General features: G+C 42.2%; 1 protein-coding gene across 4 annotated transcripts in view; it reads left to right on the forward strand.

The window, feature by feature from the left end:
* The window catches only part of FNDC3B (fibronectin type III domain containing 3B), a 377,218-nt gene that overhangs the window by 211,050 nt on the left and 139,133 nt on the right, over positions 1-27,035 (forward strand). For all 4 annotated transcript variants that reach the window (XM_056110627.1, XM_056110630.1, XM_056110628.1 and 1 more), the window contains exons 5-6: positions 11,378-11,621; positions 15,704-15,976. In XM_056110627.1, the coding sequence (XP_055966602.1) occupies positions 11,378-11,621; positions 15,704-15,976 (517 nt within the window). The remainder of the gene's footprint in view (positions 1-11,377; positions 11,622-15,703; positions 15,977-27,035) is intronic.

Raw genomic sequence — 27,035 nt, forward strand, 5'->3', positions numbered from 1 at the left:
CTGACTCATTTCACTTAGCATGATATTCTCCATCCACTTCAGATTAATCAAGATTTCATGATCTTTTCTCTGCTAACAGCAGCGTAGTCTTCAACTGTGTAGCTGTACCAAAATTTCTTTAACCAGTCATCTGTTCTTGGGCACTTGGGTTGTTTCCAGATTCTGGCTATTGTGAACAGAGCTGCAATAAACATACAGGTGCAGATGTCATTTCTACTGTGCTTTTTTGCACCCTTGGGATATTTTCCCAGAAGTGATATTGCTGGGTCATATGGAAACTCAGTTTCTAGTTTTTTTTAAGGGAAAGCCCATATTGTTTTCCAGAAAGGCTGAACCAGTTGGCATTCCTGCCAACAATGAAGTAGAGTCTCTTTCTCCCCACAACTGCACCAGTACTGGTTCTTCTTATTCTTTTTGAGCACCTCCCAAATCTTGAAGCTAAGAACCTTATTGGTGTCTCCAACTTTTTTCACTCCCTATTTGGTGGCCTTAAATTTAATTATCTTGATCTTGAGCACTCCTCTCTGTCTTTGATTTCGCCACTGATTAGTTTTGCTGTGAAAATTTAAAATTAAGCACCCATGATAACACTTAAATTTGTAGATATAAATAAATGTGTAAGTAAAAATTTTTGGAGCTTCTGTTTATTCATGAATCAGCTTATTAGTTGATACCTCATATAAAAAAGAAGATGAAAGTTGGTTGGTTACTTATTTGCAGTAAATATTTGAAAAAAGTAGTTTAATTTTTTTTTCTTTTTGGGTCACACCCGGTGATGCACAGTGGTTACTCCCAGCTCATGCACTCAGGAATTACTCCTGCACTGCTCAGGGGACCACATGGGATGCTGGGAATTGAACCCAGGCTGACTGCATGCAAGGCAAACGCCCTACCCGCTGTGCTATTGCTCCCACCCCAAAAGTAGTTTAAATTTTGAAGGAACTTTTGTTTCTTGATATTTCAAAAAATTAATAGTTGTTTCTTTTTTTTTCAGTGAAGCCAAATTGTTTTCTTGAAAGAAGTTTACATAGAGAAATGTGTGTGTGTGTGTGTGTGTGAGAGAGAGAGAGAGAGAGAGAGAGAGAGAGAGAGAGAGAGAGAGAGAGATCAAAATAGAACTCAGGCTTCTCCAAACTGGATAAAGCTATTTTTGCTTCTTGAAGCAATATCTACTATCAATCTCTAGCTATTTTACAGAATATTATGTGCTCACCAGTAAGTTATTTTTTGTTCATCATCAAAAGGCTACTGAGAGTATCCTGCCTGCCTGACAGAGTCTGGCAAGCTCCCCGTGGTGTATTCGATATGCCAAAACCCAGTAACAATGATGGGTCTCATTCCCCTGACCCTGAAAGAGCCTCCAGTGTGGCATTTGCTAAAATCTCAGGGCTAGGACGAATGGAGACATTACTGGTGCCTGCTCGAGCAAATCCATGAACAACAGGATGACAGTGATACAGTGATACATCAAAAGTAGCCATGCTTAGTGGCCCAACAAGTTGATTCTGAGGCAGGGAGGTTTCCTCTCTCAGGACATTAAGGATATTGCAACACCAATAGCAATGAAGGGAAAGGTGATGGGGAAGTCATATTTGGTGTTTTTCACTCACAGTTATAATCTTTAAATTTAAAAACATAGGAAAGCAGTATAGGAGATTTGAGTAATAAGTTTAAATTTCCCACCATTTGAAAGTAACTTAACCTCGTTTTATGTTTTTTTTTTTGGGGGGGGGAGATAGACTACCCGAGGGAGGAACCTCGGTAGTGCTGGGGATAAACCACTGTCAGCTATATCAAGACAATTGCTTAATCCCTATGCCATTTCCCAATCCCATCTCATTTACTCTACTCCCTTCCCTGTGTTGATGATGTTACAGTGGTTGGGAGTAACACAAAACAGTTGGTTGTGGTGCTCATCACGGGTTGTGTAAGCTGAAGTGCTTGTGTTCTTGGATGAGGTGCTTGCTATGGGCATAGTCCTTTAATTATGGTCATTGTACGTGTGCTTGCTGGAGGTTGCAGCTTTAGTTATGATGCTCCTGCTGCATTCTGATTGCTTTGCTTGCTAAATTGCACATTTGACTTGTGTTTCTCACAAATATACTCTCTAGGGCTCAGACCCCAGCCCACGGATTATAGGCAGCAAAACTGCCAGGATTATTCTCTGTACAGCACCAGGAATGAAGTTTGTGATCTCCGCCTTGCTAGGCATATGCGTTTACACACTGAACCATTTTCCTGCCCACTGAATAGAATCTTAAAAAAATAGATCATTTGACCAATTACTTCTTTGAGCTCTTTAGTTGAATGTTCTTTTATTCTAACTTCTGATTTCTTCCTTTATGATAATTTCCAATTTCTTATGTGATGTATTGGTTCTTTAATCCCTGGTAGCAAAATAGGGCTCATTTTGGAAATTACAGTCTTTATGTTTCATATCTTTATTCAACTTGAAAAAAAAAAGGCTTTCTATTTTTCATGCAGCTGACCCGGGTTCTATTCCCAGCATCCCATATGGTCCCCTGAGCACTACCAGGAGTGATTCCTGAGTGCAGGGCCAGGAGAACCCCCGAGCATCGCCGGACGTGACCCAAAAAGCCCAGCCACCGCCACACTCCAGGACGCTTTCTGGACCCGCGCAGCCGAAAAGCAGCCACGCGACACATTATAAGACACTAAATACCCAACTTCCGGAATTTGCCGTACCATATTTGATAGGGTTCAAATATGGTAACACGTACAAGGGCAATTAGAGGTCGCCCCAAAAGCCTCTATCCCTCTCGGAAAGCCTGGCAAGCTACCGAGAGTATTCCGCCTGCATGCCTTGCAAGCTATCTGTTGTGCTTGCCTTGCAAGCTATCTGTTGTGTATTCGATATGCCAAAACCAGTAACTAAAAAAAAAAAAAAAAGAAAATTAAAGATGTTGAGAACAGTTAGTGCAAGTAAACTCCTAATGCTTTTGCATTACTGGTTACAAATGAATAAAAATCAATATGTCAGCTACATTTGGGATTTAGTTTGACGTTACTTTGGGTGTCTTTTTGTTGGTTTTTTGCATTAGGACCATACCCAGATGTGCTGAGGGTTATTCCAAGCTTGGTGTCTGGACATTGCTCAGGGCTTTTTCCTGGCTGTGTGCTCAGGGGTCACTCTTGGTAGGTTCAGGGGACCATATGGAATGTCAGGGACCAAACCCAGGTCGGCCGCATACCAACAGTCACCCTTCCCGTTGTATTATTCTGAGTCCAGCGTAGAAGTTTCTAAGAAACGAACCCAAGGCTCTCTCATGCCAATTATGTGCACTCGTCCTTTGAGCTGTCTCCCAGACCCATTGTGGTGGTGGTGGTGGTGGTAATAGTGTGGTGTGTGTGTGTGTGTGTGTGTGTGTGTGTGTGTGTGTGTGTTGGAAGATGTTTGCCTATCTTTTGTTTTCAAAGCTTATTTAAAATATAAGGGTCAGGAATCAGGAATGAAAATATTTAACCGGGTTTAGATCATCCAGAATTTTAGACTAGGATGGGAGTGAAGTCCACTTCATACTGAAGGCATTAATAATCCTTGTTAGATATCAGATGTAAGTATATAAAAGTCTATTCCTTTTTAATTTTTATTTTGCTTGCTTTTTCATTTCATTTTGTCCATTTAGTGAGTCCTTATTGAAAGCTTTTCACGTGCCCAGCTGCTCCTGACTGCTTTGCAGTTGTGTGGGCAGATGTGTAATTCAGCTGCAGGGCCGGCACCAGGGGCCCGGCTGAAACTGGCCGAGGCCTGCCCTTTCGGTCTGTAGCTGTTGTTCATTGCTTTTCATTTCATTTTTTTTCTTCTCTGTGCTCACTCTTAGCTGAAATTTCTTCCCTTCCTGCCTGGCCTGGGAGCCCACATCACATGTGTTGGCAACAGTTGGGAGTTGAACCCAAGCCCAGCTTTCACACACTTATTTGGCCTGAGTCTTTTGTGTGCTGGCAACTCATCCTGTGTTCCTTCCTCTGCAGTGCATTATCCGCCCATCTGTCAGCTCTGCACAAACATACCTGGATTCCCCTAGTCCATGCGTCTCTCTGCCCACTTGTCAGATCATCCCTGGCCATCTGAGGCAGCCCGCTTCCAGTTTTTGATCTGTGTCTACCTTTTAATCTCTGTTACCTATCATGCAGCCCAGTAGGAATAGGAAGAGAGATTTTCCAGTATACAGAGTTTATGAAAATTCCTACAGAGCACTTGAATTCAGTAAAGGGAACTACCTTTTCTTCTAGCTAAAGAAAAGAAAATCTCGTAGTATAAGGTTTGTTGGGTTTGGTTTTGGTTTGGGGGCCATTGGTGGCAGTGTTCAGGGCTTTTTCCTGACTGTATGCTCAGGAGTCACTCTTGGTAGGTTCAGGGGACCATATGGAATGTTAGGGACCAAACCCAGGTCGGCCGCATACAAACAGTCACCCTTCCTGGTGTAGTATTATTCTGACTCCAGCGTAGAAGTTTTTAAGAAATCCGTTTTAATTTTTGAATCAAAATTGTTCTTTCTCTCTCATATAATTCCCTGACCTTGGGAAGTTCCCCTAACTTCCTCAGCTTTCTTCAGTTTCCTCTAATATGAGAGTGACTGTCTTTGCCCTACAGAATTGTTGGGAGGATATACGATCAAGATCATCCTGTTGTTCGCCGATTGCCTCGAGCAGACACCAGTAACGTCTCCTTCTTCCTATCCCTGAGATTTTAAAAGAGCCATATTCAATGCTCTTTCAGGGTTAGGAGAATGAGACCCATCATTGTTACTGGTATTTGGCATATTAAGTACGACATGGAAAGTTTGCCAGGCTCTGCCATGCGAGCAGGATACTTTCGGTAGCCTGCTGGGTTCTCCAAAGTAAGAACGAGATAATAAGATGTCGTGTGGCCGCATTTGCTTCCGGGAGCTGGGTTTTATAGTCTCTGGGTCTTGGCCTTGACGGGACTACCTGGCACCAGTGGCAGCTGGTGGGTGTGACGCCTATCTACTGGAAGATGGGGGAATCTGGGTGGAGAAGGCCCAGTCCAGATCCGAGCATCTGGACTTGAAGATCTCAGCCCTGGACCCGCATGCCTGGGTTCCTCTGCCGGTTCCTTCATGCATATAGCATATGATATAAAGATAAAATATGGAAAGTTCCTGTTCTGTCTCAGATACACATCTTGTCGCCTACTGAACAAAATCAAGGGATGCTGCTGTGACAGAGATGCTCAATATTTGGGAAACTGTAGGTTTCACTAACGAAGTAATAAGAGTAGTAACTGCTAGGTAAGATTTAACTATTATCAGCCATCAGTTACTTTAACAGCATGATAACATTTGTCAACTTATTTATATTCTAAACATCCAGTAATAATTAAATGGTTGTGTCTTGAGTCTTTTCACAACTGTTAATAACTTAGGGACCCTGTTTCTTACAGTTTATTGTTTGCATGTTTGTCCCTTAGTGTAGCACAGCAGTAAGGGCATTTGCCTTGCGTGTGGCTGGCCTGGCTGAGCTGGGTTCGATTCCTCCACCCCTCTCAGAGAGCCCGGCAAGCTACCGAGAGAATCTCACCCACACAGCAAAGCCTGGCAAGCTCCCCATGACGTACTCGATATGCCAAACACAGTAACAAGTCTCACAATGGGGACGCTACTGGGCCCGCTCGAGCAACTCGATGAATAACGGGAGGACAGTGCCACAGTGCTACAGACAGTGCAGTATCAAACTCATATATAATTCTCCACATGATAGAACCTTGAGCTCCAGCTCAGAATGAAAATCCAGTTCAGCAACTAAACTGGTTGTCCATCCGAGCCATTCCATGCCTTGCTTTCATGTGCTGCAAGGATACTAATACCTATGTTTCCAAAGTACCAGAAGTTAAGTATTACGAATGTCAGATAGGCCACGGGCTTTCTCATCTCCCTCTGACTGCCTCTCTCTTTAGTGCTCACTTTGTTGTTCCCAGACTGGTTTTGTTTTGTCTCAACTGTTCTTCTTGTCATACTTCTAAAAAAAACTGTAGGCAAGACGGGTATTTTCCCTCTTTAATCTTTTGTACCCTATCTGTCCTCTTGTTTCTGTGTCTAGGCCCCAGGATAGCAAGAATGCCAGGCACATGAAAAATCTCAATAAATACTTACTGATAGGAATACAAAGACATGACGAAAAATCAGAATCACAGCCAGACTGATGTTCTTTTTTAACCTGAGAATATTCATTACTTTTGTTTTTAAACAGACAAGGCAGCTAGAACTTAAGGTAGAAGAAGCTTGGGAGCTACTAAACAGTGTGTTTATTTTTAGGCCACCAAAACCAAGTATACTAAGAACTAAGAACTGGGTGGTTTAACTAATAAACTATTTTCCAATTGTTCTGGAGGCCTTCATTGGTAAATAGCCCTCCTCTTCCAGTGCTTCGCATGTCCTTCCCTCTGCATGTCTGTCCCAGTCACCTCCAGTGAGGACATCACTCGCATTGGATTGGCCCATTTATGGGACTGCTTTTTCCTCGATGATTTCTAGGAGTAGAATTGCTGGATCATGTGGGAGGTTTTTCATTATTTGAGTCACTGTCCTACCACTTTCATTAAGGCTAGACTCGACTGTGTTCTCACCAATACTGTACATGTTTCCTTTCTCTTAATGTCCTTACAACCAATCTTTGCTTCTAGTCTTTCAGTATGAGCATTTCATCTCAATATCATTTTCATTTGTATTTTCATGATAACTAGTGTTAGTGGACATTTTCATTTTAATGTATATTTTGGCCATCCATGTTTCTTTGGATGAGTGTTTGTTTAGCTTATTTCCCATTTTTGATATTTTTTTGTTGTTGAGTGTTGTGAGTTCTTATATATCTCTGAGTTGAGCCCTTTGACATACATGGAGTGTGTGAATATTTTCTCCTATTCAGTAGAAGTTTTTTTTTCTTCATTTCAGTGATAGTTTCATTATGCAGAAGCTTCTTGGTTTGAGTAGTCCCATGTGTTTATTTTTGCTTTTGTCCCCCTTATTGGGGTTTAATACCCAAATAAATTATGAAATTCAGGAATGTTACATGTTTTCTTCTACATATTTTATGATTTCAGTTCTAACATCCAAGTATGAAATCTATTTTGAGTTCACTTTGTACATGATGTAAAATTCTGGTTCAGTTTTATTCTTTTTTATGTGACCATCCAGTTATCCCATCACCAATTAAATCATTGAAGATGCTTTCCTTTCTTTAATTTATACTCTTTGTTTGTTTGTTGTAAATTAACTACCCGTATACATGAGAATTTATTTATGGGTTCTCAGTTCTGGTATGTTTGATTTATTTATTCTTACCACAGTTTTTGCTGTTCTACCTTGATAGAATAGTTTGCACTGGAGAGAATGATGCCTCCATTTTTTTTCCCATGATTGTTTTGTCTGTTCAAAGTCTTTCATGACTCTACAAATTTCATTGGTTCTTGTTCTGTTTTCTTGCCATTGGAAAGATACTGTTGAAGTTTTAAGAGTATTTGCTTTGAATTTGTTGCTTTGGAGAGGATAGTTATATTAAAAATGTTAATCCTTTCAATTCATTACTACAGACTATCCATATATTTCTTTGTGATTTCCTTTAATATTGTTTTAAAAATTGGTATTTGAATATCTGGGAAGGTATTTTAAGTGTTGATTTTAAGTGTTGATTATATGATTTCAGAAATATGGCTAGCTTTTTTGGTAAGGGGGCCACACCAGCTCACTCAGGGCTTATTCCTGGCTCTGCACTGAGGCATCACTCATGGCAGGCATCAATCCTCAGGTGACTATTTGTGGTGCTGGGGATTGAATCTGAGTTAGTTGTTATCTGCTATACTATCTTTCCAGACCCTGAAATACTAATGACTTTTGTATATTGATTTGTAACCTGAAACTTTCTGTTTCTATCTATTTCTCATAAGTTTTTTTAGTGGATATGTTAGATTTCTATGTATATTATCAGTCATATGTAGATAGTGATAGTTTTGATTCTTAATCTCAAGTTTGACTTCTCTTTATTTTTCTTGTTTTATTGCTTGGCCAGTACTGTCCATTATATTTGAATTACAGTGGTGAGAGTGAACATCTCTTTTTCTTGTGACAACTGAAAAACTTTCAGTTTTATATCCATTAGATACCACAGTGAGTAGGGCATTTGCCTTGCATGCGGTTGACCCGGGTTTAATTCCTCTGTCCCTCTCGGAAAGCTCAGCAAGCTACCAAGAGTATCCTGCCCTCATGGCAGAGCCTGGCAAGCTCTCCATGGCGTATACGATATGCCAAAAACAGTAGCAACAAGTCTGACAATGGAGACGTTACTGGTGCCCGCTCGAGCAAATCGATGAGCAACGGGAGGACAGTGCTACAGTGCTATCCATTAAGATGTCAGCCATGGCTTTGTCATTTAGCCTTTACTCTGTTGAGATATATTTCTTCTTCCCCATTTCTTGAGACTTTTTTTATCATTGGCTTATGATATCATCAAGTGATATCTATTGATATGATTGTAGTTTTTTCCAATTATTTTTATTGACGTGACATCTTACATGAATTTATTTGTGTATGTAACTATCCTTGTATCACGGGAATAAATCCCATTTGATCTTGCTGTGATTTATGTTTTAAATAGGGGCCACATCTAGCTGTGTGGTAATGGGGAGGGGCATGCAGTGCTAAGGATCAAACCCGGGACCTTTCCTCATCCTGCAGCATATCACCACTTGAGCCGCACCTGCAGCCTGATACATCATCCTTTTGGTATAATATAGGATTTTTGCAGAAATGGTTATTAGGGATTTATCTCTAACTTCCTTTTTTGTATGTTTGATGTCTTTGCTTCTGTTTGGGGCCTCCCAAACAATGCTCAGGAGGCCTGTTCATTCCCACCAGATATTCTCAGCCAGCTGAGCTGGTGGTTCCATGCAAGGGCCTGAGGAGATGCTGCTACTCAGGCCCTGTGGTGCCAGCTATACCCAGAGAACCCCCACGGGATTAGGGCCTCTAGATCTGTCAATGTATGGGGAACCGAGGGGTTCCGGAGATCAAGCCCAGGTTGGACTTCTGTATCTCTAGGGCACTCTTCTGGTTTGGCATCAGGGAAATGTTGGCCTCATAAAATGTATTTGGAAGAACACATTTAATTATTTTGAGGAGGTTGAAAGGAATAAAAAAACTCTATGCTAAAATTATACAAGATATGTTATCAGATATATTCATTCTGCATGTTAGGCAAACTAAAGCAATGCTCTTATGGCAAGTATTAGCATATGGATTAGAATTTGCAATGTCTAAACAGCATTTCAAATATACCTGTAAATTAGCAGACATGCACTCATTGAGGCTAATGTGATTAGCTTGTTAAGGCTAAGAGGAGGTTACATTTATTAAAGTATGCTTAAAAAGTTATGCTCTGTGTTTTAGCAGGGAAATGACTCAGAATCTTAAGGAATTACTGTTGCGTTATCAACGAACTATTAACATAGTAGTTAGTTCTGAAACTGGTGTTAATAGGTTCACTAATAAATATTTTCGATTTGATCGTCGATTTGCTCGAGCAGGCCCAGTAACATCTCCATTGGAGACTTTGTTGTTACTGTGTCTGGCATATCGAATACTCTCGGTAGCTTGCCGGGCTCTCCGAGAGGGGCGGAGGAATCGAACTCGGGTCGGCCATGTTGGCCGCGTGTAAGGCGAACACCCTACCCGCTGTGCTATAAAGATTTTTATTTTCTTAGCATAAAAATTGATGGCTATGAATTCAAATTAAACCCATCCTGTACATTAAAGTACAGTCGGTCACTGATAAAGTTGCCAGCATCATTATTTTAAATTGAAGCATAGCGCATGCGTATTTTTTATTAGACTTTTTTTGAGGCATGATGAAGTCATGTTATTTTGGCTTATAATCAGCCTCCTGAGGTGAAACAAGAAATTTAAAGATACGGGTATAATCGTGTGTGTGTGTGTGTGTGTGTGTGTGAGAGAGAGAGAGAGAGAGAGAGAGAGAGAGAGAGAGAGAGAGAGAGGCAAAATGTCTTATTGAACTGTGTATCTGGTTGCCTGAAATACTTGGAGTAAGTTGGCACTTTCTTTGGCACCGTACTCCTGCTTCCAAGTTTTTCTTGAAAATTCTTGTTTTCGGGGCCGGAGCAATAGCACAGCGGGTAGGGCATTTGCCGTGCACGCAGCCGACCCGGGTTCTATCCCTGACATCCCATATGGTCCCCGGAGCACTGCCAGGAGTGGTTCCTGAGTGCAGAGCAAGGAGTGACCCCTGAGCATTGCTGGGTGTGACCCAAAAGGGCAAAAAAAAAATTCTTATTGTCTCCTCTTTCCTAACCTAAAGCTTTTCTCTCCGCTATCACATGCCTACCAATTTGGGGGCTGATTGAAACCTCTGATTCTACAATCCTTTGCTCTTGCTCTATGTACTCCATTGCTTTCCTTTTGATTGTGATATCTGTTGTATTAGTTATTTGTTACTTTCTCTTGGACCATATTTGTTTGCGTTTGGTAACATGAGATACTGTGAATTTGCCCACAGAGATCGTCAGATATTAAGGTCACATTGGTGAATTAGACCAATGTGAATTATCCACTCTCTACAAATGGTCTAATTCACCCATGGTAATCTCTCCTTTCAGAACTCTGTACAGTCAGGAGGTCATGGGAGTATAGGGGTTCATCCTGATTTTCAGATTCCTCAAGTTTCTACTCATTGCGATCTCCTCATTTCATCTTTGTCTTTTGGTGCTGAATTGAATGGTCCTTGAATGCTCATCTGACTCCTGAAGTTAGTGTGACTTTGTTTCCTAAGGTCCCTTTGTGGATGGGACCGTGCATGCCGGCCACACACATCTGGCAGCTGAGCCCTGGAAAAACATACTTTTTCACTAAACTGAGATAGTCAGTCATTCCAGACAATCATATCCAGCACATATAAACTCCCTTAGCAGGGGACTGTGGGTGTGGCTCAAGAGGTCTAGAATGTGTGAAGCCCTGAATTCTTTCCCCTCATTGCATGGGCCCCGCCCTGCCAACTCTGCTGGGTGTGACCTTCACAACTGACAAATTTATTTCTCTTGGAAGATACCATCTGTGAAGCTTTTGAGAAAGTTGAGATTTATTATCAAGCTCTTGATCTCTAAAACATTTTGTGTAATCAGCATCAGATGGATGGTGTGACTATTTTCCAAATAGTTAATGATTGGGACTTTAAAACTCACTTAACTCATGAAGTTAGAACTGGAATTCAAACACTTTTTTCCCCCCACGAAGGAGAGAAAATTGAAATGAGGAGGAAAGTGATTAGTATTGCATCTATTCACAGGACATCTGCTAATAATGCTGTTTTTTCTCTTTGCTCTTTTCTTTAGGTGATTGAAGACAATACTGGTGTTCGCCGGGTGGTGGTGACACCCCAGTCTCCTGAATGCTACCCCCCAAGCTACCCCTCAGCCATGTCTCCAACCCATCACCTGCCCCCCTACCTGACGCATCACCCTCATTTTATTCATAATTCACACACGGCGTACTACCCACCTGTTACTGGACCTGGAGATATGCCGCCTCAGTTTTTTCCACAGCATCATCTTCCCCCTACAATATATGGCGAACAAGGTATGGCGATTCCTGGTATTAGGAGCTATTGAAACTGATTAAACACTTGAACATCTTATGAAAACCAGAGTGCCTTATTTCTTCTGTATTAAACACGGTGGAAGGAAGGAAGGTATCTGCTGTGCAAAGCTCATGGAAATTTCTTTGCTTCCTTTGTCCTGAATTCTTTTTTTCTAAGAATTACATTTTGGGCTGTGACTTCTGTCCCTCCCTCCCTGTTTTTTTTTCCCTTCCTCTTCCACTCCAGTCCCTTCTCTCTCTTTCTCCCTTCCCTTGTGTATGTCTTTTTTTCTCTCTTCTCAAGCCTGCCCTCTTTCTCACCCCACAGAAAGTGAAGTGTGGATTAGTTGATCCTTATTTTGGAACGGGGGCAGTGATCCATTGCCTGGCCCATCTCCTACTCATGTGTATTTAAGTGAAGGTAACTTGAGATTAATCAGCAAGTCAATGCTTAGCCAATTTTATGGACTGGCAGTAGAAGGAATATTAGTAAGTATTTAGTACCCCGTTTCCAGTGATAATAATTTGAGGTCTGAGTAATATCTGGGTTTCTTGGTTACTCTGCGTCACAGTCTTGACAGAACTCAGAGTCCGCGATGTCCTTCTGAACCCTGTTTTGAGTTTAAGAATTGCTATGAGGGTAGCTACCAGCCATGCTGATAATTACCTTCAAATGAAGGAGGGCCAACGACATAGACGTTTTGTCTTAGTAGCTCTGGCCTTGGCACTGGTTTAGTCTAAAGCCCTTCTCTATCAAACTGGATACAAAAAACCAGATAAGTGAGGGTAAGAATTGACTTTAACCACTAACACTTTGAATAAGGATCTTCTTCTAAATCTGACTATTAATCAAAGCCTTTTTTGTTGCATCAAACTCTCATTATGGTGTTACTAATAAATTTGTGAGAAATGCCTTTTTTTATATCATAGCATATTTGGACTGTTAACACCTCCCTTCTCTCGTTAGTTATGTACCCGTCCCCCATATATTTATCTTACATTTTAGCTTTCTTCTTAATAATTAAAAAAAAATGAGATGGGTATTTCAAGTAAAGCAACCTGTTAACTTAGAAAAAAGAGTTAGATTTTTTTTTGTTATTACATTTTTTCTTTTGTTGTGTATTAGAATTTGCTATTAGAATGAAACAAGATAATTAAGTATTCAATATACTATCATGATGGAGTATGGAGGGATGGTAAAGCCAGTCATTCAGTTGTAAATAGGACACTGTCTCAAAGCGAAGGAGAGGTTTTGCTTCTCTTGGGGGCTGGAACTCAGCCAGAGAAGAAAAAATGGAATAACTCATGAGCATCAGATTTTGTCCTCCCTCTAGAATAGTCTTAAAGCTTGTGACTAATGAAAATGGCACTTTCTTTACTCAGTTAATGATTAATGGTCTGTGATTGTCTGGTAAAGATGTACTAACTGTATTACTATAAATTTCTACTTACATCACTATAATATAAATATTACTATACTGAGTAATATTTGATTTAAAGTAAAAATATTTGATCTCAATAATATACTGAGCTTTATAATAGATAAAGGTGTCCAGCAATATAACTGTAATTGATTATAGCTAATTATCTTTAAAAAGATCCAGCCTTCCCTGATTACATTAGCCAGCCCAAACATTAGATAATAGGTACATACTTGAAAGCATTAGTTAACTGCCATGTTCTGTTATTTGACATAGCACTGTAGCACTGTCCTCCCATTGTTCATCAACTGGCTCGAGCGGGCACCAGTAACTTCTCCATTGTGAGACTTGTTGCTGTTTTTGGCATATCGAATACATCATAGGTAGCTTGCCAGGCTTTGCCGTGTGAGCAGGATACTCTCAGTAGCTTGCCAGGCTCTCTGAGAGGAACAGAAGAATTGAACCCAGGTCGGCCACATGCAAAGCAAATGCCTTACCTGCTATGCTATTGCTCCAGCTTATTATTTGACATAATTTCATAAAACATTTGAACTATGTATAAGGATTTTTTACTGGACATAAGCTTCATAACACTGTGAAAAGCCTTGGTGACTACCTCATTTTAGCAGATTGCTATTAAGATGCCTCGTACTTATAATTTTGTGAATGATGTCCCTCAAAATTTCAGACAAAACTGTATGATTCATATTGTCATTGGAATTGGATACTAAAAGAACCCCCACAAAATATCCTCAATAAAAAACTAATGTAGTTCTTCATTTCAGTGTATTTCAATATAATTTTATAAAAAGAATTCAGCAAATAAAAATGTCTTTTATTAAACATCAAATTAAAGAAGGCAGTAACACAAAACCCCTTTTGCTTTATAAATAAAAGACCATTATCTTTTACCTTAGTTATTACACATATCTCAAAACAGTTTAAATATTTAATTTGCCAAACCATAAGATAAAAAATTCTTGGCATACTTTAAAAGATGGTTTTAATAGCACTCAAGGTGAATGTGTGTGTGTGTGTGTGTGTGTGTGTGTGTGTGTGTGTGTGTGTGTTTTGCTGGAACTTAAACCTGGGCTTTACACATTCAGGCGGACCTTCTCTGTACAACTTGATTATTTGTGAATGTTTGCTTTATGAAGATCTCCTGTAAGTATTGTGAATAGAAGGCAATGGAAAGTGGATTTTTAACTGCTGAACAGTTGTTATTTAGGATGGCCTACACAACTTTATATCCGATAATACAGCAGGCCACGATTCGGGTGACATTCTTAGTGTATTCCTGGGACAGTCCTAGTTTGGGACACTTGTCCAATGAAATGACTAAGGATGCTCCTTTTCACCCTGACTAGTATTTAGTTTGGATGGCAGTTTATGTGGTCATTATCTATAGGGAGCCTTTTTCTTCTTAGGAACGTGAAGAGAGGACCTGATCTCTTTTTCATATGGCTCTTGTTACTAATGCCCCAATCAAAAACTTTAACTGATTTGAACTGTTCAGAGATTATTGTTGTGGTGCCCACGACCGGGTTATGCTCCTTGAACCACCAGGGCCAGATCCAGGGGTGACAAAGAAGTTTGTGGCTCCTGGGATCAGCCTTTTAAATGCAGTGCATGTCCGCTACCTTTTGAGCCAAATCTCTGCCAATAAATTCCTCTCCTCAAGATTATGTAGTTATTTTTTTAGACTCCCATTTTCTTTTGTGTGACTGAAACAATAGGCATAGTAGAGCTAACTAGGTATACAGTATGAATCAATTTGTCTTGCATCCTAGTTACCGCAGAATAGAGGTTGGTGAGTTTTCTGAGATGGCCTGTCTTTTTCTTACAGCTATTCCTTGTAGGTTTTGGTTTCTGTGAACTTGTAATTATTCTTCATGAAAATAGAAATATTTTATTTTCCTACTTTTCTAAATCATGTTCAAGTGTTGACTTCTAGGAGTGTTCTAAATAATTCCCTGTTTTCTGGTTGCTACATATTTTCCAGTGGAAATACTGTTCTGGGGAGGTAGCCTGCCGGGTGGAGCGTGTGGTGGTGTGGCCCCTCACTCAGCATCGCAGGCTAGGGCCCAGATGCCCAGGAGAGGCCCCAGAGCCCCAGTGCCCTATTGCGTGTGGGCTGTGCAAATACACAAAACCCACCAGAACAAAGTCTGGAGAGATAATACAGTAGGTGAGACACTGCTTTGGGGGTCAGCCCGTGTTTGTATGGTCCGTAACAGCCTTCCCAGGAATGATCCGGGGCCTGGAGTCAGCCCCAAGCACAGCCGGCAGTGGCCCAGAAATCAAACAGCAGCAACAGTATTAAGTGTATTTGTAAGCGTGCCTTTAAAAGGAGCATTTTGATTCTTATTTGTAATTTTCATTTCACATAGATTCACCTGCTATGTGTGCTCTTCGAGGACACTAACCTTGTCTTCGCTATTTTTCATGCACTCTTAGTTATTACTGAATGCCCAGGCGAGGCCTTAGTGAATGATCCTTCATAAGTTGAAATGAGTGCAAAATTTTAAGCCCTGCGCACATTTTTAATGCTGTCTTCCGTGGGATGCTCAACCTCCTTCAGGAGTCGGGTCACTTGACCACTTGGTAGTCTGTGATTGGAAACGTAGAATGAGCAGCATCTGTCATTTTCGTGCATTTTAGAAATCATACCACTCTACGGGATGTCGAGCTACATCACCCGAGAAGACCAGTACAGCAAGCCTCCTCACAAGAAACTGAAAGACCGCCAGATCGACCGCCAGAACCGCCTCAACAGCCCCCCTTCATCCCTTTACAAGAGCAGCTGCACGCCAGCATACAACGGCTATGTCAAGGGCCACGGAGGAGGAGGAGGCGGCGGTGGTGGGCCGGGGATCAAGAAAGCTGAGCGGCGGGCCCGAAGCAGCCCCAAGTCAAACGAGTCCGACTTGCAAGGTAAAGTGCTCCCGGGGTGCCGTGAGAGTGCATTTGCCAGCGGCCTGAGAGAGAGCGTGCAGCGGGGAGGGCACTGGCCTTGCACGCAGCCCACCTGGGCTCCATCTTCGACATCCTGTGTTGTCCTGCAAGCCCTGCCAAGTGGGAACCCTGAGCACAGACCCAGGAGCGAGCCCTGAGCACAGACCTAGGAGCAAGCCCTGAGCACAGACCCAGGAGCGAGCCCTGAGCACAGACCCAGGAGTGAGCCCTGAGCACAGACCCAGGAGCGAGCCCTGAGCACAGACCCAGGAGCGAGCCCTGAGCACAGACCCAGGAGTGAGCCCTGAGCACAGATCCAGGAGCAAACCCTGAGCACAGACCCAGGAGTGAGTCCTGAGCCACTGCTGGGCGTGACCTCCACCAAAACAAAACAAAATAACAAAAAAAAAAAAGAAGGAAGGAAGAAAATTAGAAGAATGCATTTTCAAGGCAGGGATATCCTAAAAGAAGCATCATCTTTTCCATAAGAATGTTATTCCATGTTGGTTGATTTTCCTGGTTAGAAAGGATTCAGTAGTCAGACCTCAGACTTTTTTTTTCTTACTGGAGAGAGAATGGATACTTCATGGCAGGAATCCTATTTTATGGTACCATATCATGTGCTACTTAATGATCTCATAACGGATACCTGAAAGTTTTCTTAATAAGCCGCTTCTGTTTAGTTTTCTTACAATTCCAACTAGACAGATGTAAAAAGAGATCCAAAGTAAAACAAACTTTCAAGAGTACTAGGCTAGTTCAGATTGCAGAATAATTGCCCCTTATAAAATAAAATACAGGCACTTCATTGCTATGGTGAATTTGATCATCATACAGTAGGATTGAAGTTCAGCATTGTTTGGGCACCAGTTGTTGTTTCGTGCCACTTTTTGCGCTGAATGAGGCTTTCAGGGACGGAGGTGGAGAGGGGAGAGATGGGACCAGGCCTGTGGCTCAGGGGGAGATTGAAATGTTGAATCCGAGTAATTAAGTGTCCATTTCCCTGAATTAATCGAAAACTTAGGTTGTTACAAAACCTGCACATGGATGTTTGTGAAACATTGAGGCCAGAACCTGGAGGCCACCATAATGTCTTTTGGCAAATTAAAGGATTCATTATAATAGACTGAGGTATATCCAGATAATGAATATAAGCTAAAGGGAAAAAGTTATAAATTTATTAAAAGACATGGAAAAACCGTAAATGCTCATGACTATGAAAAAGGTGAAATAAGTCCAAACACAAAGGCTGCATATTTCATGTCTCCCAGATCTATGACAGGGAAAGACAAAACTGTGGAGAAAAGCAAAATTTCAAAAGATCCTAGTTTCCAAGGACTAGAGATGAATAGGCATACAGTGGACCATTTCAGGACAGTGGACTTGGTATGATGCTGGCTACTTGGTGTAATGGTGGGTACGGGTCATATATTTGTCAAAATCCAGAGAATGTGTCACAGGAAGAGTTTCATTCTAATCCAGACTGGATGGTGGATGATCATAGCTTGTCAGTGTAGATTCATCACTAGTAGCAAATATGCTACTTTGGTTAGGGTTTTGATGTGTGTATTGTTAGCCTGGAGTCTCTATGGACATATGGGCAGTCTGTGTACCTAAGGTGAATTTTGCTCTGAACCGGATATATTGAAAAAATAAGATATATTGAAAAGATAAGTTTCTGAGGTAATTGAGGACAAGTAAACAAAGATGTGAGTAAAGTCATACAGAAAAGAATTCTGTGCCGTTGCTTGGTATTGACCATATATTTGGCTTTGAGCCTCCTGGTTGTCAAAGCAAAGAAGGGAACATGAATCAGATGGAGTCAGTGAACAAAAGTACCTCTTGTTCTTCATGGTCTCCATCATGTCGCTCATGTTTCATTTCTGTCTGCCTCGGAATGGCTTGTTGGCTAAAAGGATCCCAAAGACTTCTTTCTGTCTCTCATACTTGGGAACATTCTCCTTGGTGTCTTTTTCCTTGAATTTACTGCAACTGATTTTGTATCCAGGAAAGAAGTCTCTTAATTCTTAAATTTATAATGCCATCTGACTAATATTAAACTGTAGTTAATACCAGCCTGATTGACCTGTTTACATTCATATGTGGTTTGCAGAACAATAGGGTATAAACTTAACTGGGGTGTGTGGTTTGTGGTATTTTTTTCTACATTCTACTTAGGTTAAGATTTCCACATTTCCAGAGCAGGGCAGCCTTGTAGCTCAGATTCCTAACTTTTAGGGACACTATTTTTTTTTATTGCCTTTCTAACCTATAAGAAGGAATTTCTTCTTTCTAAAGGCAGACTTTAAATTTATACCTGATCCTGTGATTTAAAAAAAAAAACTATCAAGTACATGCCGAAGAAAACTTAATAACTTTATTAAAAAAGATGGAGATAGACTTATTTTTTTGAGTCTGGGCTCTCTCTTTTGACTACAGAGAAACCCTGATGGAAAAAAAATGCAGATGCTCGGGGCCCAGGGAATAGTTCGTGTGGAATCGTACATGCCTAACGTGCAGGAGACCCTCATTCAATCTCTGCACTTCTTGGCTCACCCAGCACTGCTGACTTGAGTTCTGGCGCCCCCAATCATGACTGGGCCGAAGATGCCCTGAGTGCTGGGGCCTATGAAGCAAGTCACCAGGCCCATACGATTGGGCCAGGCATTGCTAGGAGCAGCCTTCGATCTGCATAGCTCTGTGAGGGTTGGCCTCTGTTGAAAATATGATACCGATCTCTAAACCACAGTTTGACACTAATAAATCAGATAGATTATCAGATAACTCAGATTAATAAATCTCTCTACCTGATCTGACTCCCTGTTCTCTGTTGTCAACCCTCCACTAACAGATAGTCAAGACAGAGAACTGCCACTACTTTCATATTAAGGATGATGGAATTAGTTAGTAGAGTGGGTAAGATGCTTGCTTCGCTTGCAGCCAACCCAGATTTGATCTCCAACTCTGCAAATGCTTTGTCGAACACTGCCATGAGTTATACCTGAGCACAGAGCCAGAAATGAGCTCCAGCTGGATGTTTCCCAAGCTGCACACCCTCAAAAAATGGTGGTTACTGAGGCCCGGGCAGTGTGGGGGTTCACTAAATGGTATGAAGTAGAAACTTGCTTTATTCACCATTTTATCCTGGCCTCTAAAATAATGCCTGGGATATAGTAGGTAATCAGAAAATGTTTGTGGGACGAATTCTGTGCCTTGTATTGTTTAGTTTTCCAGACTAAGCTTGTTTGAACACAGGCAGTCACTGGACATTTCCTCTTCCAGAACAAGTTGCTGCACTACTTAAGGGTACTTAACTCTCCAGTCCTTCCTTTCATTTGCTGCTGCCTTCAGGAAAAGAGTTCAGGCTGGCAAAGCCCCACGGTGCCCTCCTGACACTTGCTTGGAGCGAATGATGTGAAATGGGCGAAGAGCCGTTGAGACTTTCGATAGCAGACATTGTTGGCTTGGAATTGGACTTTATCACTTGCTAAATATTTGCTTTTAGAATGCCCCAATCTTTGTATTCTTATTTGCAAAATGGGTATTTTTCTCCCGTTACTTAACTATGAAAAACAACCAAACTCAACTCCTAGCACGCTCATATAATGGTAACCTCATTGCTTTTATATATACATACATACATATATATGTATGTATATATATATATATTTCTTTTTGGGTCAAACCCAGTGATTCTCAGGGGTTACTCCTGGCTCTGCACTCAGGATTTACTCCTGGAAGTGCTTGGGGGACCATATGGGATGCCGGGATTGAACCTGGGTCGGCAGCGTGCAAGGCAAACGCCCTACCCGCTGTGCTATCACTCCGGCCCCTGCTTTTATATTCTTACTGTCTCTTGGATACCCTGTCTTTGGTATTGCCTTGTGCATTTCTTATGAATTTGCCTACAGATTACCTTTGCTCAGTCTGATCTACAATAGACCTTCAAAAGAACCATCTTTTCTTTTAGGATAAGTGATTGTCCACTTTCTTCTCCTTTTTGTTCTCTATATTTTGGCTGTAGCTACATCAGTTCTGAACGTAGCACTATACCTCTCCTTAGTCATTCTTTTCAGTGGTTTGACCTTGTTCAGAGAATAGAGACTTAAACTGTTTCGCTTCGCGCTCACTTTTCTCTCTGAAGTGCCTAAGATCTCTTCTGGCTTTTGCCTGATTTCTTGAACATACCTCCTTCTTCTCCTTCTTCTCCTTCGGTCTTTCTGCCTACCAATGTCCAAGTCAGTTCTCCAAGAACAAGTTAAGATATTGCTGAAGCCTCCTTGTATAATCTGAAGGCATGATTATAGTATTTTAGTTAAGAGGAAAAAAAATTTTTTTCCTTTTTCGTTCTTCCCTAGCGTTTGATTTTAATCCAGTATTTGGGCTCCATACTCACAGTTGTTCAAAGATGGAAATGGAAAAATTTGTCCTTCTGGGCAGAATATTGTGCAAGAACTGGGTCTTCAGCCTGTTCCAGGGCCACAGTCCACTTAAAATTGTCATGTTCCTTTTCATCACAGAAGCTAAAGAATTTCTGTTGCTCTTCAGTGAGTGAGACGGAAGCTTCCTTTAATTTGACCCCCAGTATAAGCCAAAGCGTTTGGTTTTAAAGAGTTCACCCAGTGGTGTATAAGTTTATAACTAAATCTCCTCGTTTTCAACCCCTGCTTTAGTTCGTTTGTCCTATTTCCTCAGAAAGAATAATGTTAGCTGCAATATCGTTTTTAATATTATGCAGTTAGAGTGAAAAAGAAAAGTTTCAATGAGGATCAGCAGTTTAATAATAGGAAAATACCTAAGCAACCCTTTTAATTATGGTGTGTGTGTGTGTGTGTGTGTGTGTGTGTGTGTGTGTGAGAGAGAGAGAGAGAGAGAGAGAGAGAGAGAGAGAGAGAGAGAGAGAGTGTGTGTCAGGGTGGGAGTGGAACAGAGGTCAGGGATGGGAAGAGAGAAAAATCCAGCAAATGCTGAGTCAAAATCTCCTAGTACTTGTGTATGCATTTTTAATAAAATATCTTGTGTGAACTGCTGACACTCCTGACTTTTACTCATCCCTGGTCCGACTAGGGGGTCTTTATTTACTCTTAAACATTGGACAGTCTTAATGGAATAGGGCATGTTTTGGATTGTACAATAAACACCAAAAAGTCATTTCATTAGACTTTGACTGTGATTTTGAAATTCTTATCAGTGAACTGATCCTCTTTTCTTTCTTTCTTTCTTTCTTTCTTTCTTTCTTTCTTCCTTTCTTTCTTTTCTTTTTTTTTTTTGTCTTATGTTGGTCTCAGTTAAATTCATTCCCTTTCTCTTCTGCCACCATTACTCCTGCATGCATTTTGAGAGCAGATACCAATCTGATACGGCTATAATGAATTGGGTGGGGGCTGGCAGGGGGAAGGGAGATGGGAATCCTGGACACCATCTGCAAAACTGTCCCCAGGGCCGAGTCCTTCACTTTGATGCTGGCTGTGCAGTCTCAGAATGGCAGCTTCAAATCTTCACTCTGATGTGGCCGATTTGATGCCCTGATGACTGACCTTCCTGGGATGTACTGAGTAGCAGTCCCTGGAGAGGGGGTTCTAGCATACATATTTCATTAGCCCCTCCCCCATAATGAGGAAGCAAGTAATCGTGGAGAACCACTGGCCCAACAATTTGTAGGTAGTATTTTCAGTGTGTGTGTGTGTGGTGAAGGAGGAGAAGAGGGGTGTTGACTTAAGCCCTTGATTTAAGCTGAACCATAATCCTTTTATTGTACCTGCTAAATGCTGAGCTGGTGACATTCGTGACTTCTCTGTTGCTAGCATATAGAAGTATTGCATGTGGAGTGCCATGTGAGAACACATTGGGGCAGAATGGTTAAGAATTCCAAATATAGTAGAAAACGAGGATACAGCATCCTTTTGGCATTTGACCTTTGAAATTGTTGACAATCCACAGATTCAGTTACACTTCAGATGAAATTCCACCACATAGAGTCATCATTTCTGATTGGAGCACTGGAGGCCAGTGACAGATACATTATTTTCATGCTTTTCTCTTTTGGAGAAACAGACCACCTCCTGACCCCATGTCAGGACCCTGTGATTTTGAATTCTGATTCTTTCTCAGATGTTCCTCCCTCACATTTTCTTCTGAGTTTTGCTCTCTCTGCTCAGAAGCCAGAATCTGATCTAAGTGACCACTTGCCCCAAATTAATCTGAAAGCCCTTTCCTTTTGCAGATGAGCATGGCTGTCTGTAGTAGGATCTGGGGTGCCATTTTTCTCTTAAGGTGTGAGAATGTGAACTTTTGTGGGGCCTGGCCATCTCTCCTGCCAGATGGACTGCACCCTGGTAGGGTGGCCATGCCCACCACCTGGGTGGCACACAGCAGTTCCCTTTGTATACATAGACCTGCCTGACACCAGTCGATGAGGTAGAGAATGTGGGGAGTCAAGGCAGATTTTCTGTTGGAGTCTCCTTTTGCTCTTGGGTCCCTCAACAACATACACTATTGCTTTTCTCTTCAAAATAAAGTATTTCATGGGGCTTTACGCACGTCACAAGTGGCTGATTTCCCTCTGCAGCTCACACTCTTTCCTGTTGTGGGGGCACACTCGTAAAGCACAGACTGGGTTCTGGGGTGTGGAGGGTTCGTGTGCATGCACTCACCTCCCTGCATGCCAGAGAAGACAGCTTCATCTCCTCAGTCTGTGGCTGGTGATAACCCCTGTGTGTTCGCACCTGTCTGCATCTGCTGCCGAGTCCCAAGCTTGGCAAGGATGTCAAGAAAACATGAAGGGAGGAGAAAAGTGTGATCTCAGGTCAGTGGAATTCACCTAGCTTTCTGCCAAGTAGTGTCTGAAGAGTGAAGATACTCCAGACAAAGCCAAAAAGACTTATTTTTAAAAAGGACAACCTGGACCTCTGTATCAAATGCAGGAGACATTCATTTTGGCTGGGAACTGGGTGATTAACCCCGCCTTAACCTCTGTTTCAGCTGCCAGCTCCATCCCTCCTGTTTCCAAGGCTGTGTGACATTGGTTGGGGTGAAAGCACTTTCTCCACTTGGAATAACGACCAAGATTTGGGAGAAAGGGAGACTGGACAGAGAGAGGCCCTCTTAGGAGGGCCAGAGCTACGAGGGTCAGACTCTGAAGACTTCATTCTGCAGGAACACAGTAGGGTGATTTCTCCTGGCAGAGGTGTTTTAGCACACAAAGGCCAATTCTGCACTCCAAGGAAGAAGAAAGTGTGGTAGCCCAAGGAGTGGAAGAGCAGAGGAAGGGCTGTGTGTCTGATCACAGCCCTCATCCATCTTTTATGCCTCTGCCCCTTCTCCTCTGACCCCTGCATTTTTGCTGCGCTCTGGAAATTTTTTTTTAAAAGCTTTTAGCTACATTATTCTTTTCACGCAGGACAAGGTATCTTTCTCATATCATTTAAGAAATCTGCCCATTAGATCATTCTTGGGGCTCCACATTTTTCATTTATGAATGTAAGAATTAGCTGTGAATAAGTTCTTCAGGGTTTCTTTGGAAAATAACGTTTGCTAGAAGACTGAGGTAGAATCTTGATTCTTTTCTACCGTATGAGGTACCTGACTTACAAACCCACCTTACTATTTCAACTCTTTTGATGACTAGGAATTGATTCGAGAGGTACTGAGGTCTTCCCAGAACACACATTGACATGGATTTGACAGCACACCTAAGTGATGACCTTATTTGGTTCCGGGACTCGTATAACCCTGCCTTGTATTGAATCAAAACTTGGATGTGTGGTTCTCTCATTTAGCTAAGTTGAATTCTGAATTAAAACTTGGATATGTGATTTCTCATTTAACTGATAGAACTTTGCATCAGGGGTCTGCATCACAAAGGCACCGTGCTAGTGGGGACCTTACAGATTTGTGTTTAATCCCAACTCATGTATGTATAAGGAGTGGGGAGTAGGGGACAGAGATAAGTAATAGCCCCTATTTCAGAGGGCTGTCACAAACTCTTAGTATAATTATAAAACATTAAGTGTCCTATATGCCAGATACCAGTAACATGATGGGTCTCATTCTCCTAACCCTGAAAGAGCCTTGAATGTGGCACTTTTTAGAATCTCAGGGCTAGGACGAAGGAGATGTTACTGGGGCCTGCTCGAGGCAATCGACTATGAACAACAGGTGCTTGCTTTGCATGTGGCCAACCTGGGTTCAATCCCTAGCACCCCGTACGATTTTCCCAGCCTGCCAAGAGTGATCCCAGATCCCAGAGCTACAAGTAAGGCCTGAATATCATTGAGTATGGCCCAAAACAAAACAAGAAGAACTCAGGGAAAGTATCTAAAGGAAGATTGTGCCATCTTTCTGCTTATAAGATCCATCTCCTGTGGTTCCTGTAGCAGAAGCCCAGTCTGAGTGAGCCCTCAGAGGCATCCTGCAGTCTGCGTCAGAACTGAGTCCTTGAGGGCCAAGGACTTGAGATATGAGAGCTTTGCGAGGGGCCTCCCATCCTAAAACGACTGGGAACTGTTGCTGTCTGAAAACAACCCGCTGAATTGTGGACTGGATAAAACCCACTGTACTCCCCTTTCCTTGTCCCTCATCTGGACTCCCAAACACACAGAGGTTAGCACCAGCCACAGACTGGGGAGATGAAGCTGCCTTCTCTTGTGATATTGGGGAGTGAAGCCCCTCGTGAGTTCTGCTGACCACATTTCTTTCACTTACTTGCCTCAGTCTTCAAAGTTTTGCAGAGCTGGAGAGATGTGCAGTGTGTAACATGTTTGCCTTGTACACAGCTAACCTGAGTTTGCTCGCTGGAACCCCGTACGGCCTCTAGAGCCCCATCAGCAAAGATCCCTGATTGCAGAGCTACAAGTACACCTGAAAAAAGCTAGTAGTGCCCCTCCTCAAAAAAGAAACAAACAAACAGTGTAATAAAAATGGAGGCAGGGAGTTTAGCTGGAGATGACCTGGATAAGCTACTTCTCTATAACTGCTTTTGTACAGTTAACTCAGGTGAATAAACTAGGAACCTCAATAAATCTCAGAAGTCTTTCACAAATGTTCCATTTCAGAAGTCAGTTACCATCATTTCTCCGTTCTTTTGGTCAAGTACTGTAACTGTGGATGTGTCATAGAAGGTCTTTACACACAGGTTGAACCTCAGTAGGGGATGATTGCACAGCTGAGATGACCTGAAATAGCTTTTTTTTTAAATAGGCATTTTGGTAATGTAGACAATTTTATAAATACTTTTTCTTCATGTGAGCAATTCCTAAGCAGGCCTTCCTGCAATTCTCTGCCCAGCTGTTCAGTGCAAAGCCCCCAGTGCCACTCCAGTGCTGCCTCCATTGGAATTCTGGGCTACCCTGGCAGTGTTAGGGCAGCTCCAGGGCCACACCTGATGATGCTCAGGAGCTTCAAGGGCAGCTCCAGTGATGCTCAGGGGACCAGGTGGTGCCAGGGATTGAACCTGACCCAACCACATGCAAGGCAAGCCAGTACCTCAACGTCTATATTATCTCTTTGGCCTCTACCTATTTTTTTTGGTGGGGGATGGTTGCCCAAGTGGTGCTCAGGAAGCCTGGCCTGGGGGCCCTCCCAACTATTCTCAGGCCACTGAACCAGTAGTTCAGTGTGAGCACTGAGGAGCTTGGTGATGCTGAGTGAGACCCCCAGGTCTGCACCAGGTGATGCTCAGTAAGCCACGTGATACAGGGATATAACCAGCATCACCACAGTAAGTACGGTGCATGTCTTGCCCCTGTGCTAACCCTCAGCCCAGCTTTGCAGCTATTAATACCAGCCTTGAGTTTGCGATTCATTTCCCACTGTTTAATGGGCTGCTAGGATCCTAGGATTCCTGCCTGTGCTGTCTGGAGAGGCGGGGCATTCCAATATGAGTATGAAGGGTCAGTGTGTCATAACGTGACACTTGCAGTCATGATTACAAACATGTTAATTGCATCCTTTCTGCCCCGATGAGCTTTAGTGTGGAGGTTCTTTTAATTTGCCCATCAAACACTCTACAGTGTAGCAGACTAATAGACCCCATTCTAGAGTTTAATGCTTTAATGAGACCTTGAAGGTCTATTAATAATTTAGTAGCAGGGCTGGGGAGACACCTCAAAGAGCTGGGGTAACTTCTCTGCGTGTGGGAGGCCTGGTTTCCGTCCCTGGTACCACAGAGTCCCTGGAGTAGTGTGGGAAGTAAGCAGCTCCCACGGCTCTGCTAGTGTGGTCCCCAACAATACAACAACAAAATAACTGAGTAGAGAACACAGGTATGAAATAGAAAATAAGGGCGGTACTAGCTCACTGCTGGTGGTTTACAGTTTAGACTCAAACAAGTATAAATGCTGCTGTGGTTGACTACGAAATTTCTGTTTCTCCTCCAGTGCTGAGTTTGCATTTTGAAAATTCAATATGCACACGCAGATTTCCTCTTTCCCTCTCTTCTCCCCAAACTATGATTACTACTTTCTAGCTGCATACAGAGAATGAGGCGCTTCCCATTAGTAGCTGTGCTCAGAAAAGGGCAGGCGGGAGGCGCCATTGAGGTCAGCTTCATTTGCTCCTTGATGGTCAAGTTCAGGACAAGAAGGCAAGAGAAGGCCCTCAGAGGCTGGCACATGGGAATGGCCAAATACACAAACAAGTGAAATGAAAGGGGCAAGCACAGTGGACAGAGAAAATTAAGTGAACCATGGAATAATGTTCATTTGGGAAAAAGCAAAAGGAAGAAAAATTAGAGGGCTCGCGGTTCCATTTTCATGTATTCCATTCCTCCCACTAGGTTAACGTTTTCCAGAGGAGTGGGGTAGAGAGGAGGAAGGCGTTTTACCCTGTTGTGCTCTACAAACCCTCCACATTGAACAGATCTCCATGTGAATAAACTACTTATTCTTTTCTTATTTGGACTTTCCTACATTTATATCTTCCTTACGGGCTGGTTTAGAGCATCAACTGCCAATATAGATTGACTTGATAAGCAAATTAAAGGAGTGTGCTGTATGTGATTCTGAGTTATTCAATTTTGATTAATGGCCTGAGTTGTTAA

The sequence above is a fragment of the Sorex fumeus genome, unplaced genomic scaffold (assembly GCF_029834395.1).
Source record: "Sorex fumeus unplaced genomic scaffold, SorFum_2.1 ptg000010l, whole genome shotgun sequence".
Taxonomy (NCBI): Eukaryota; Metazoa; Chordata; class Mammalia; order Eulipotyphla; family Soricidae; genus Sorex; species Sorex fumeus.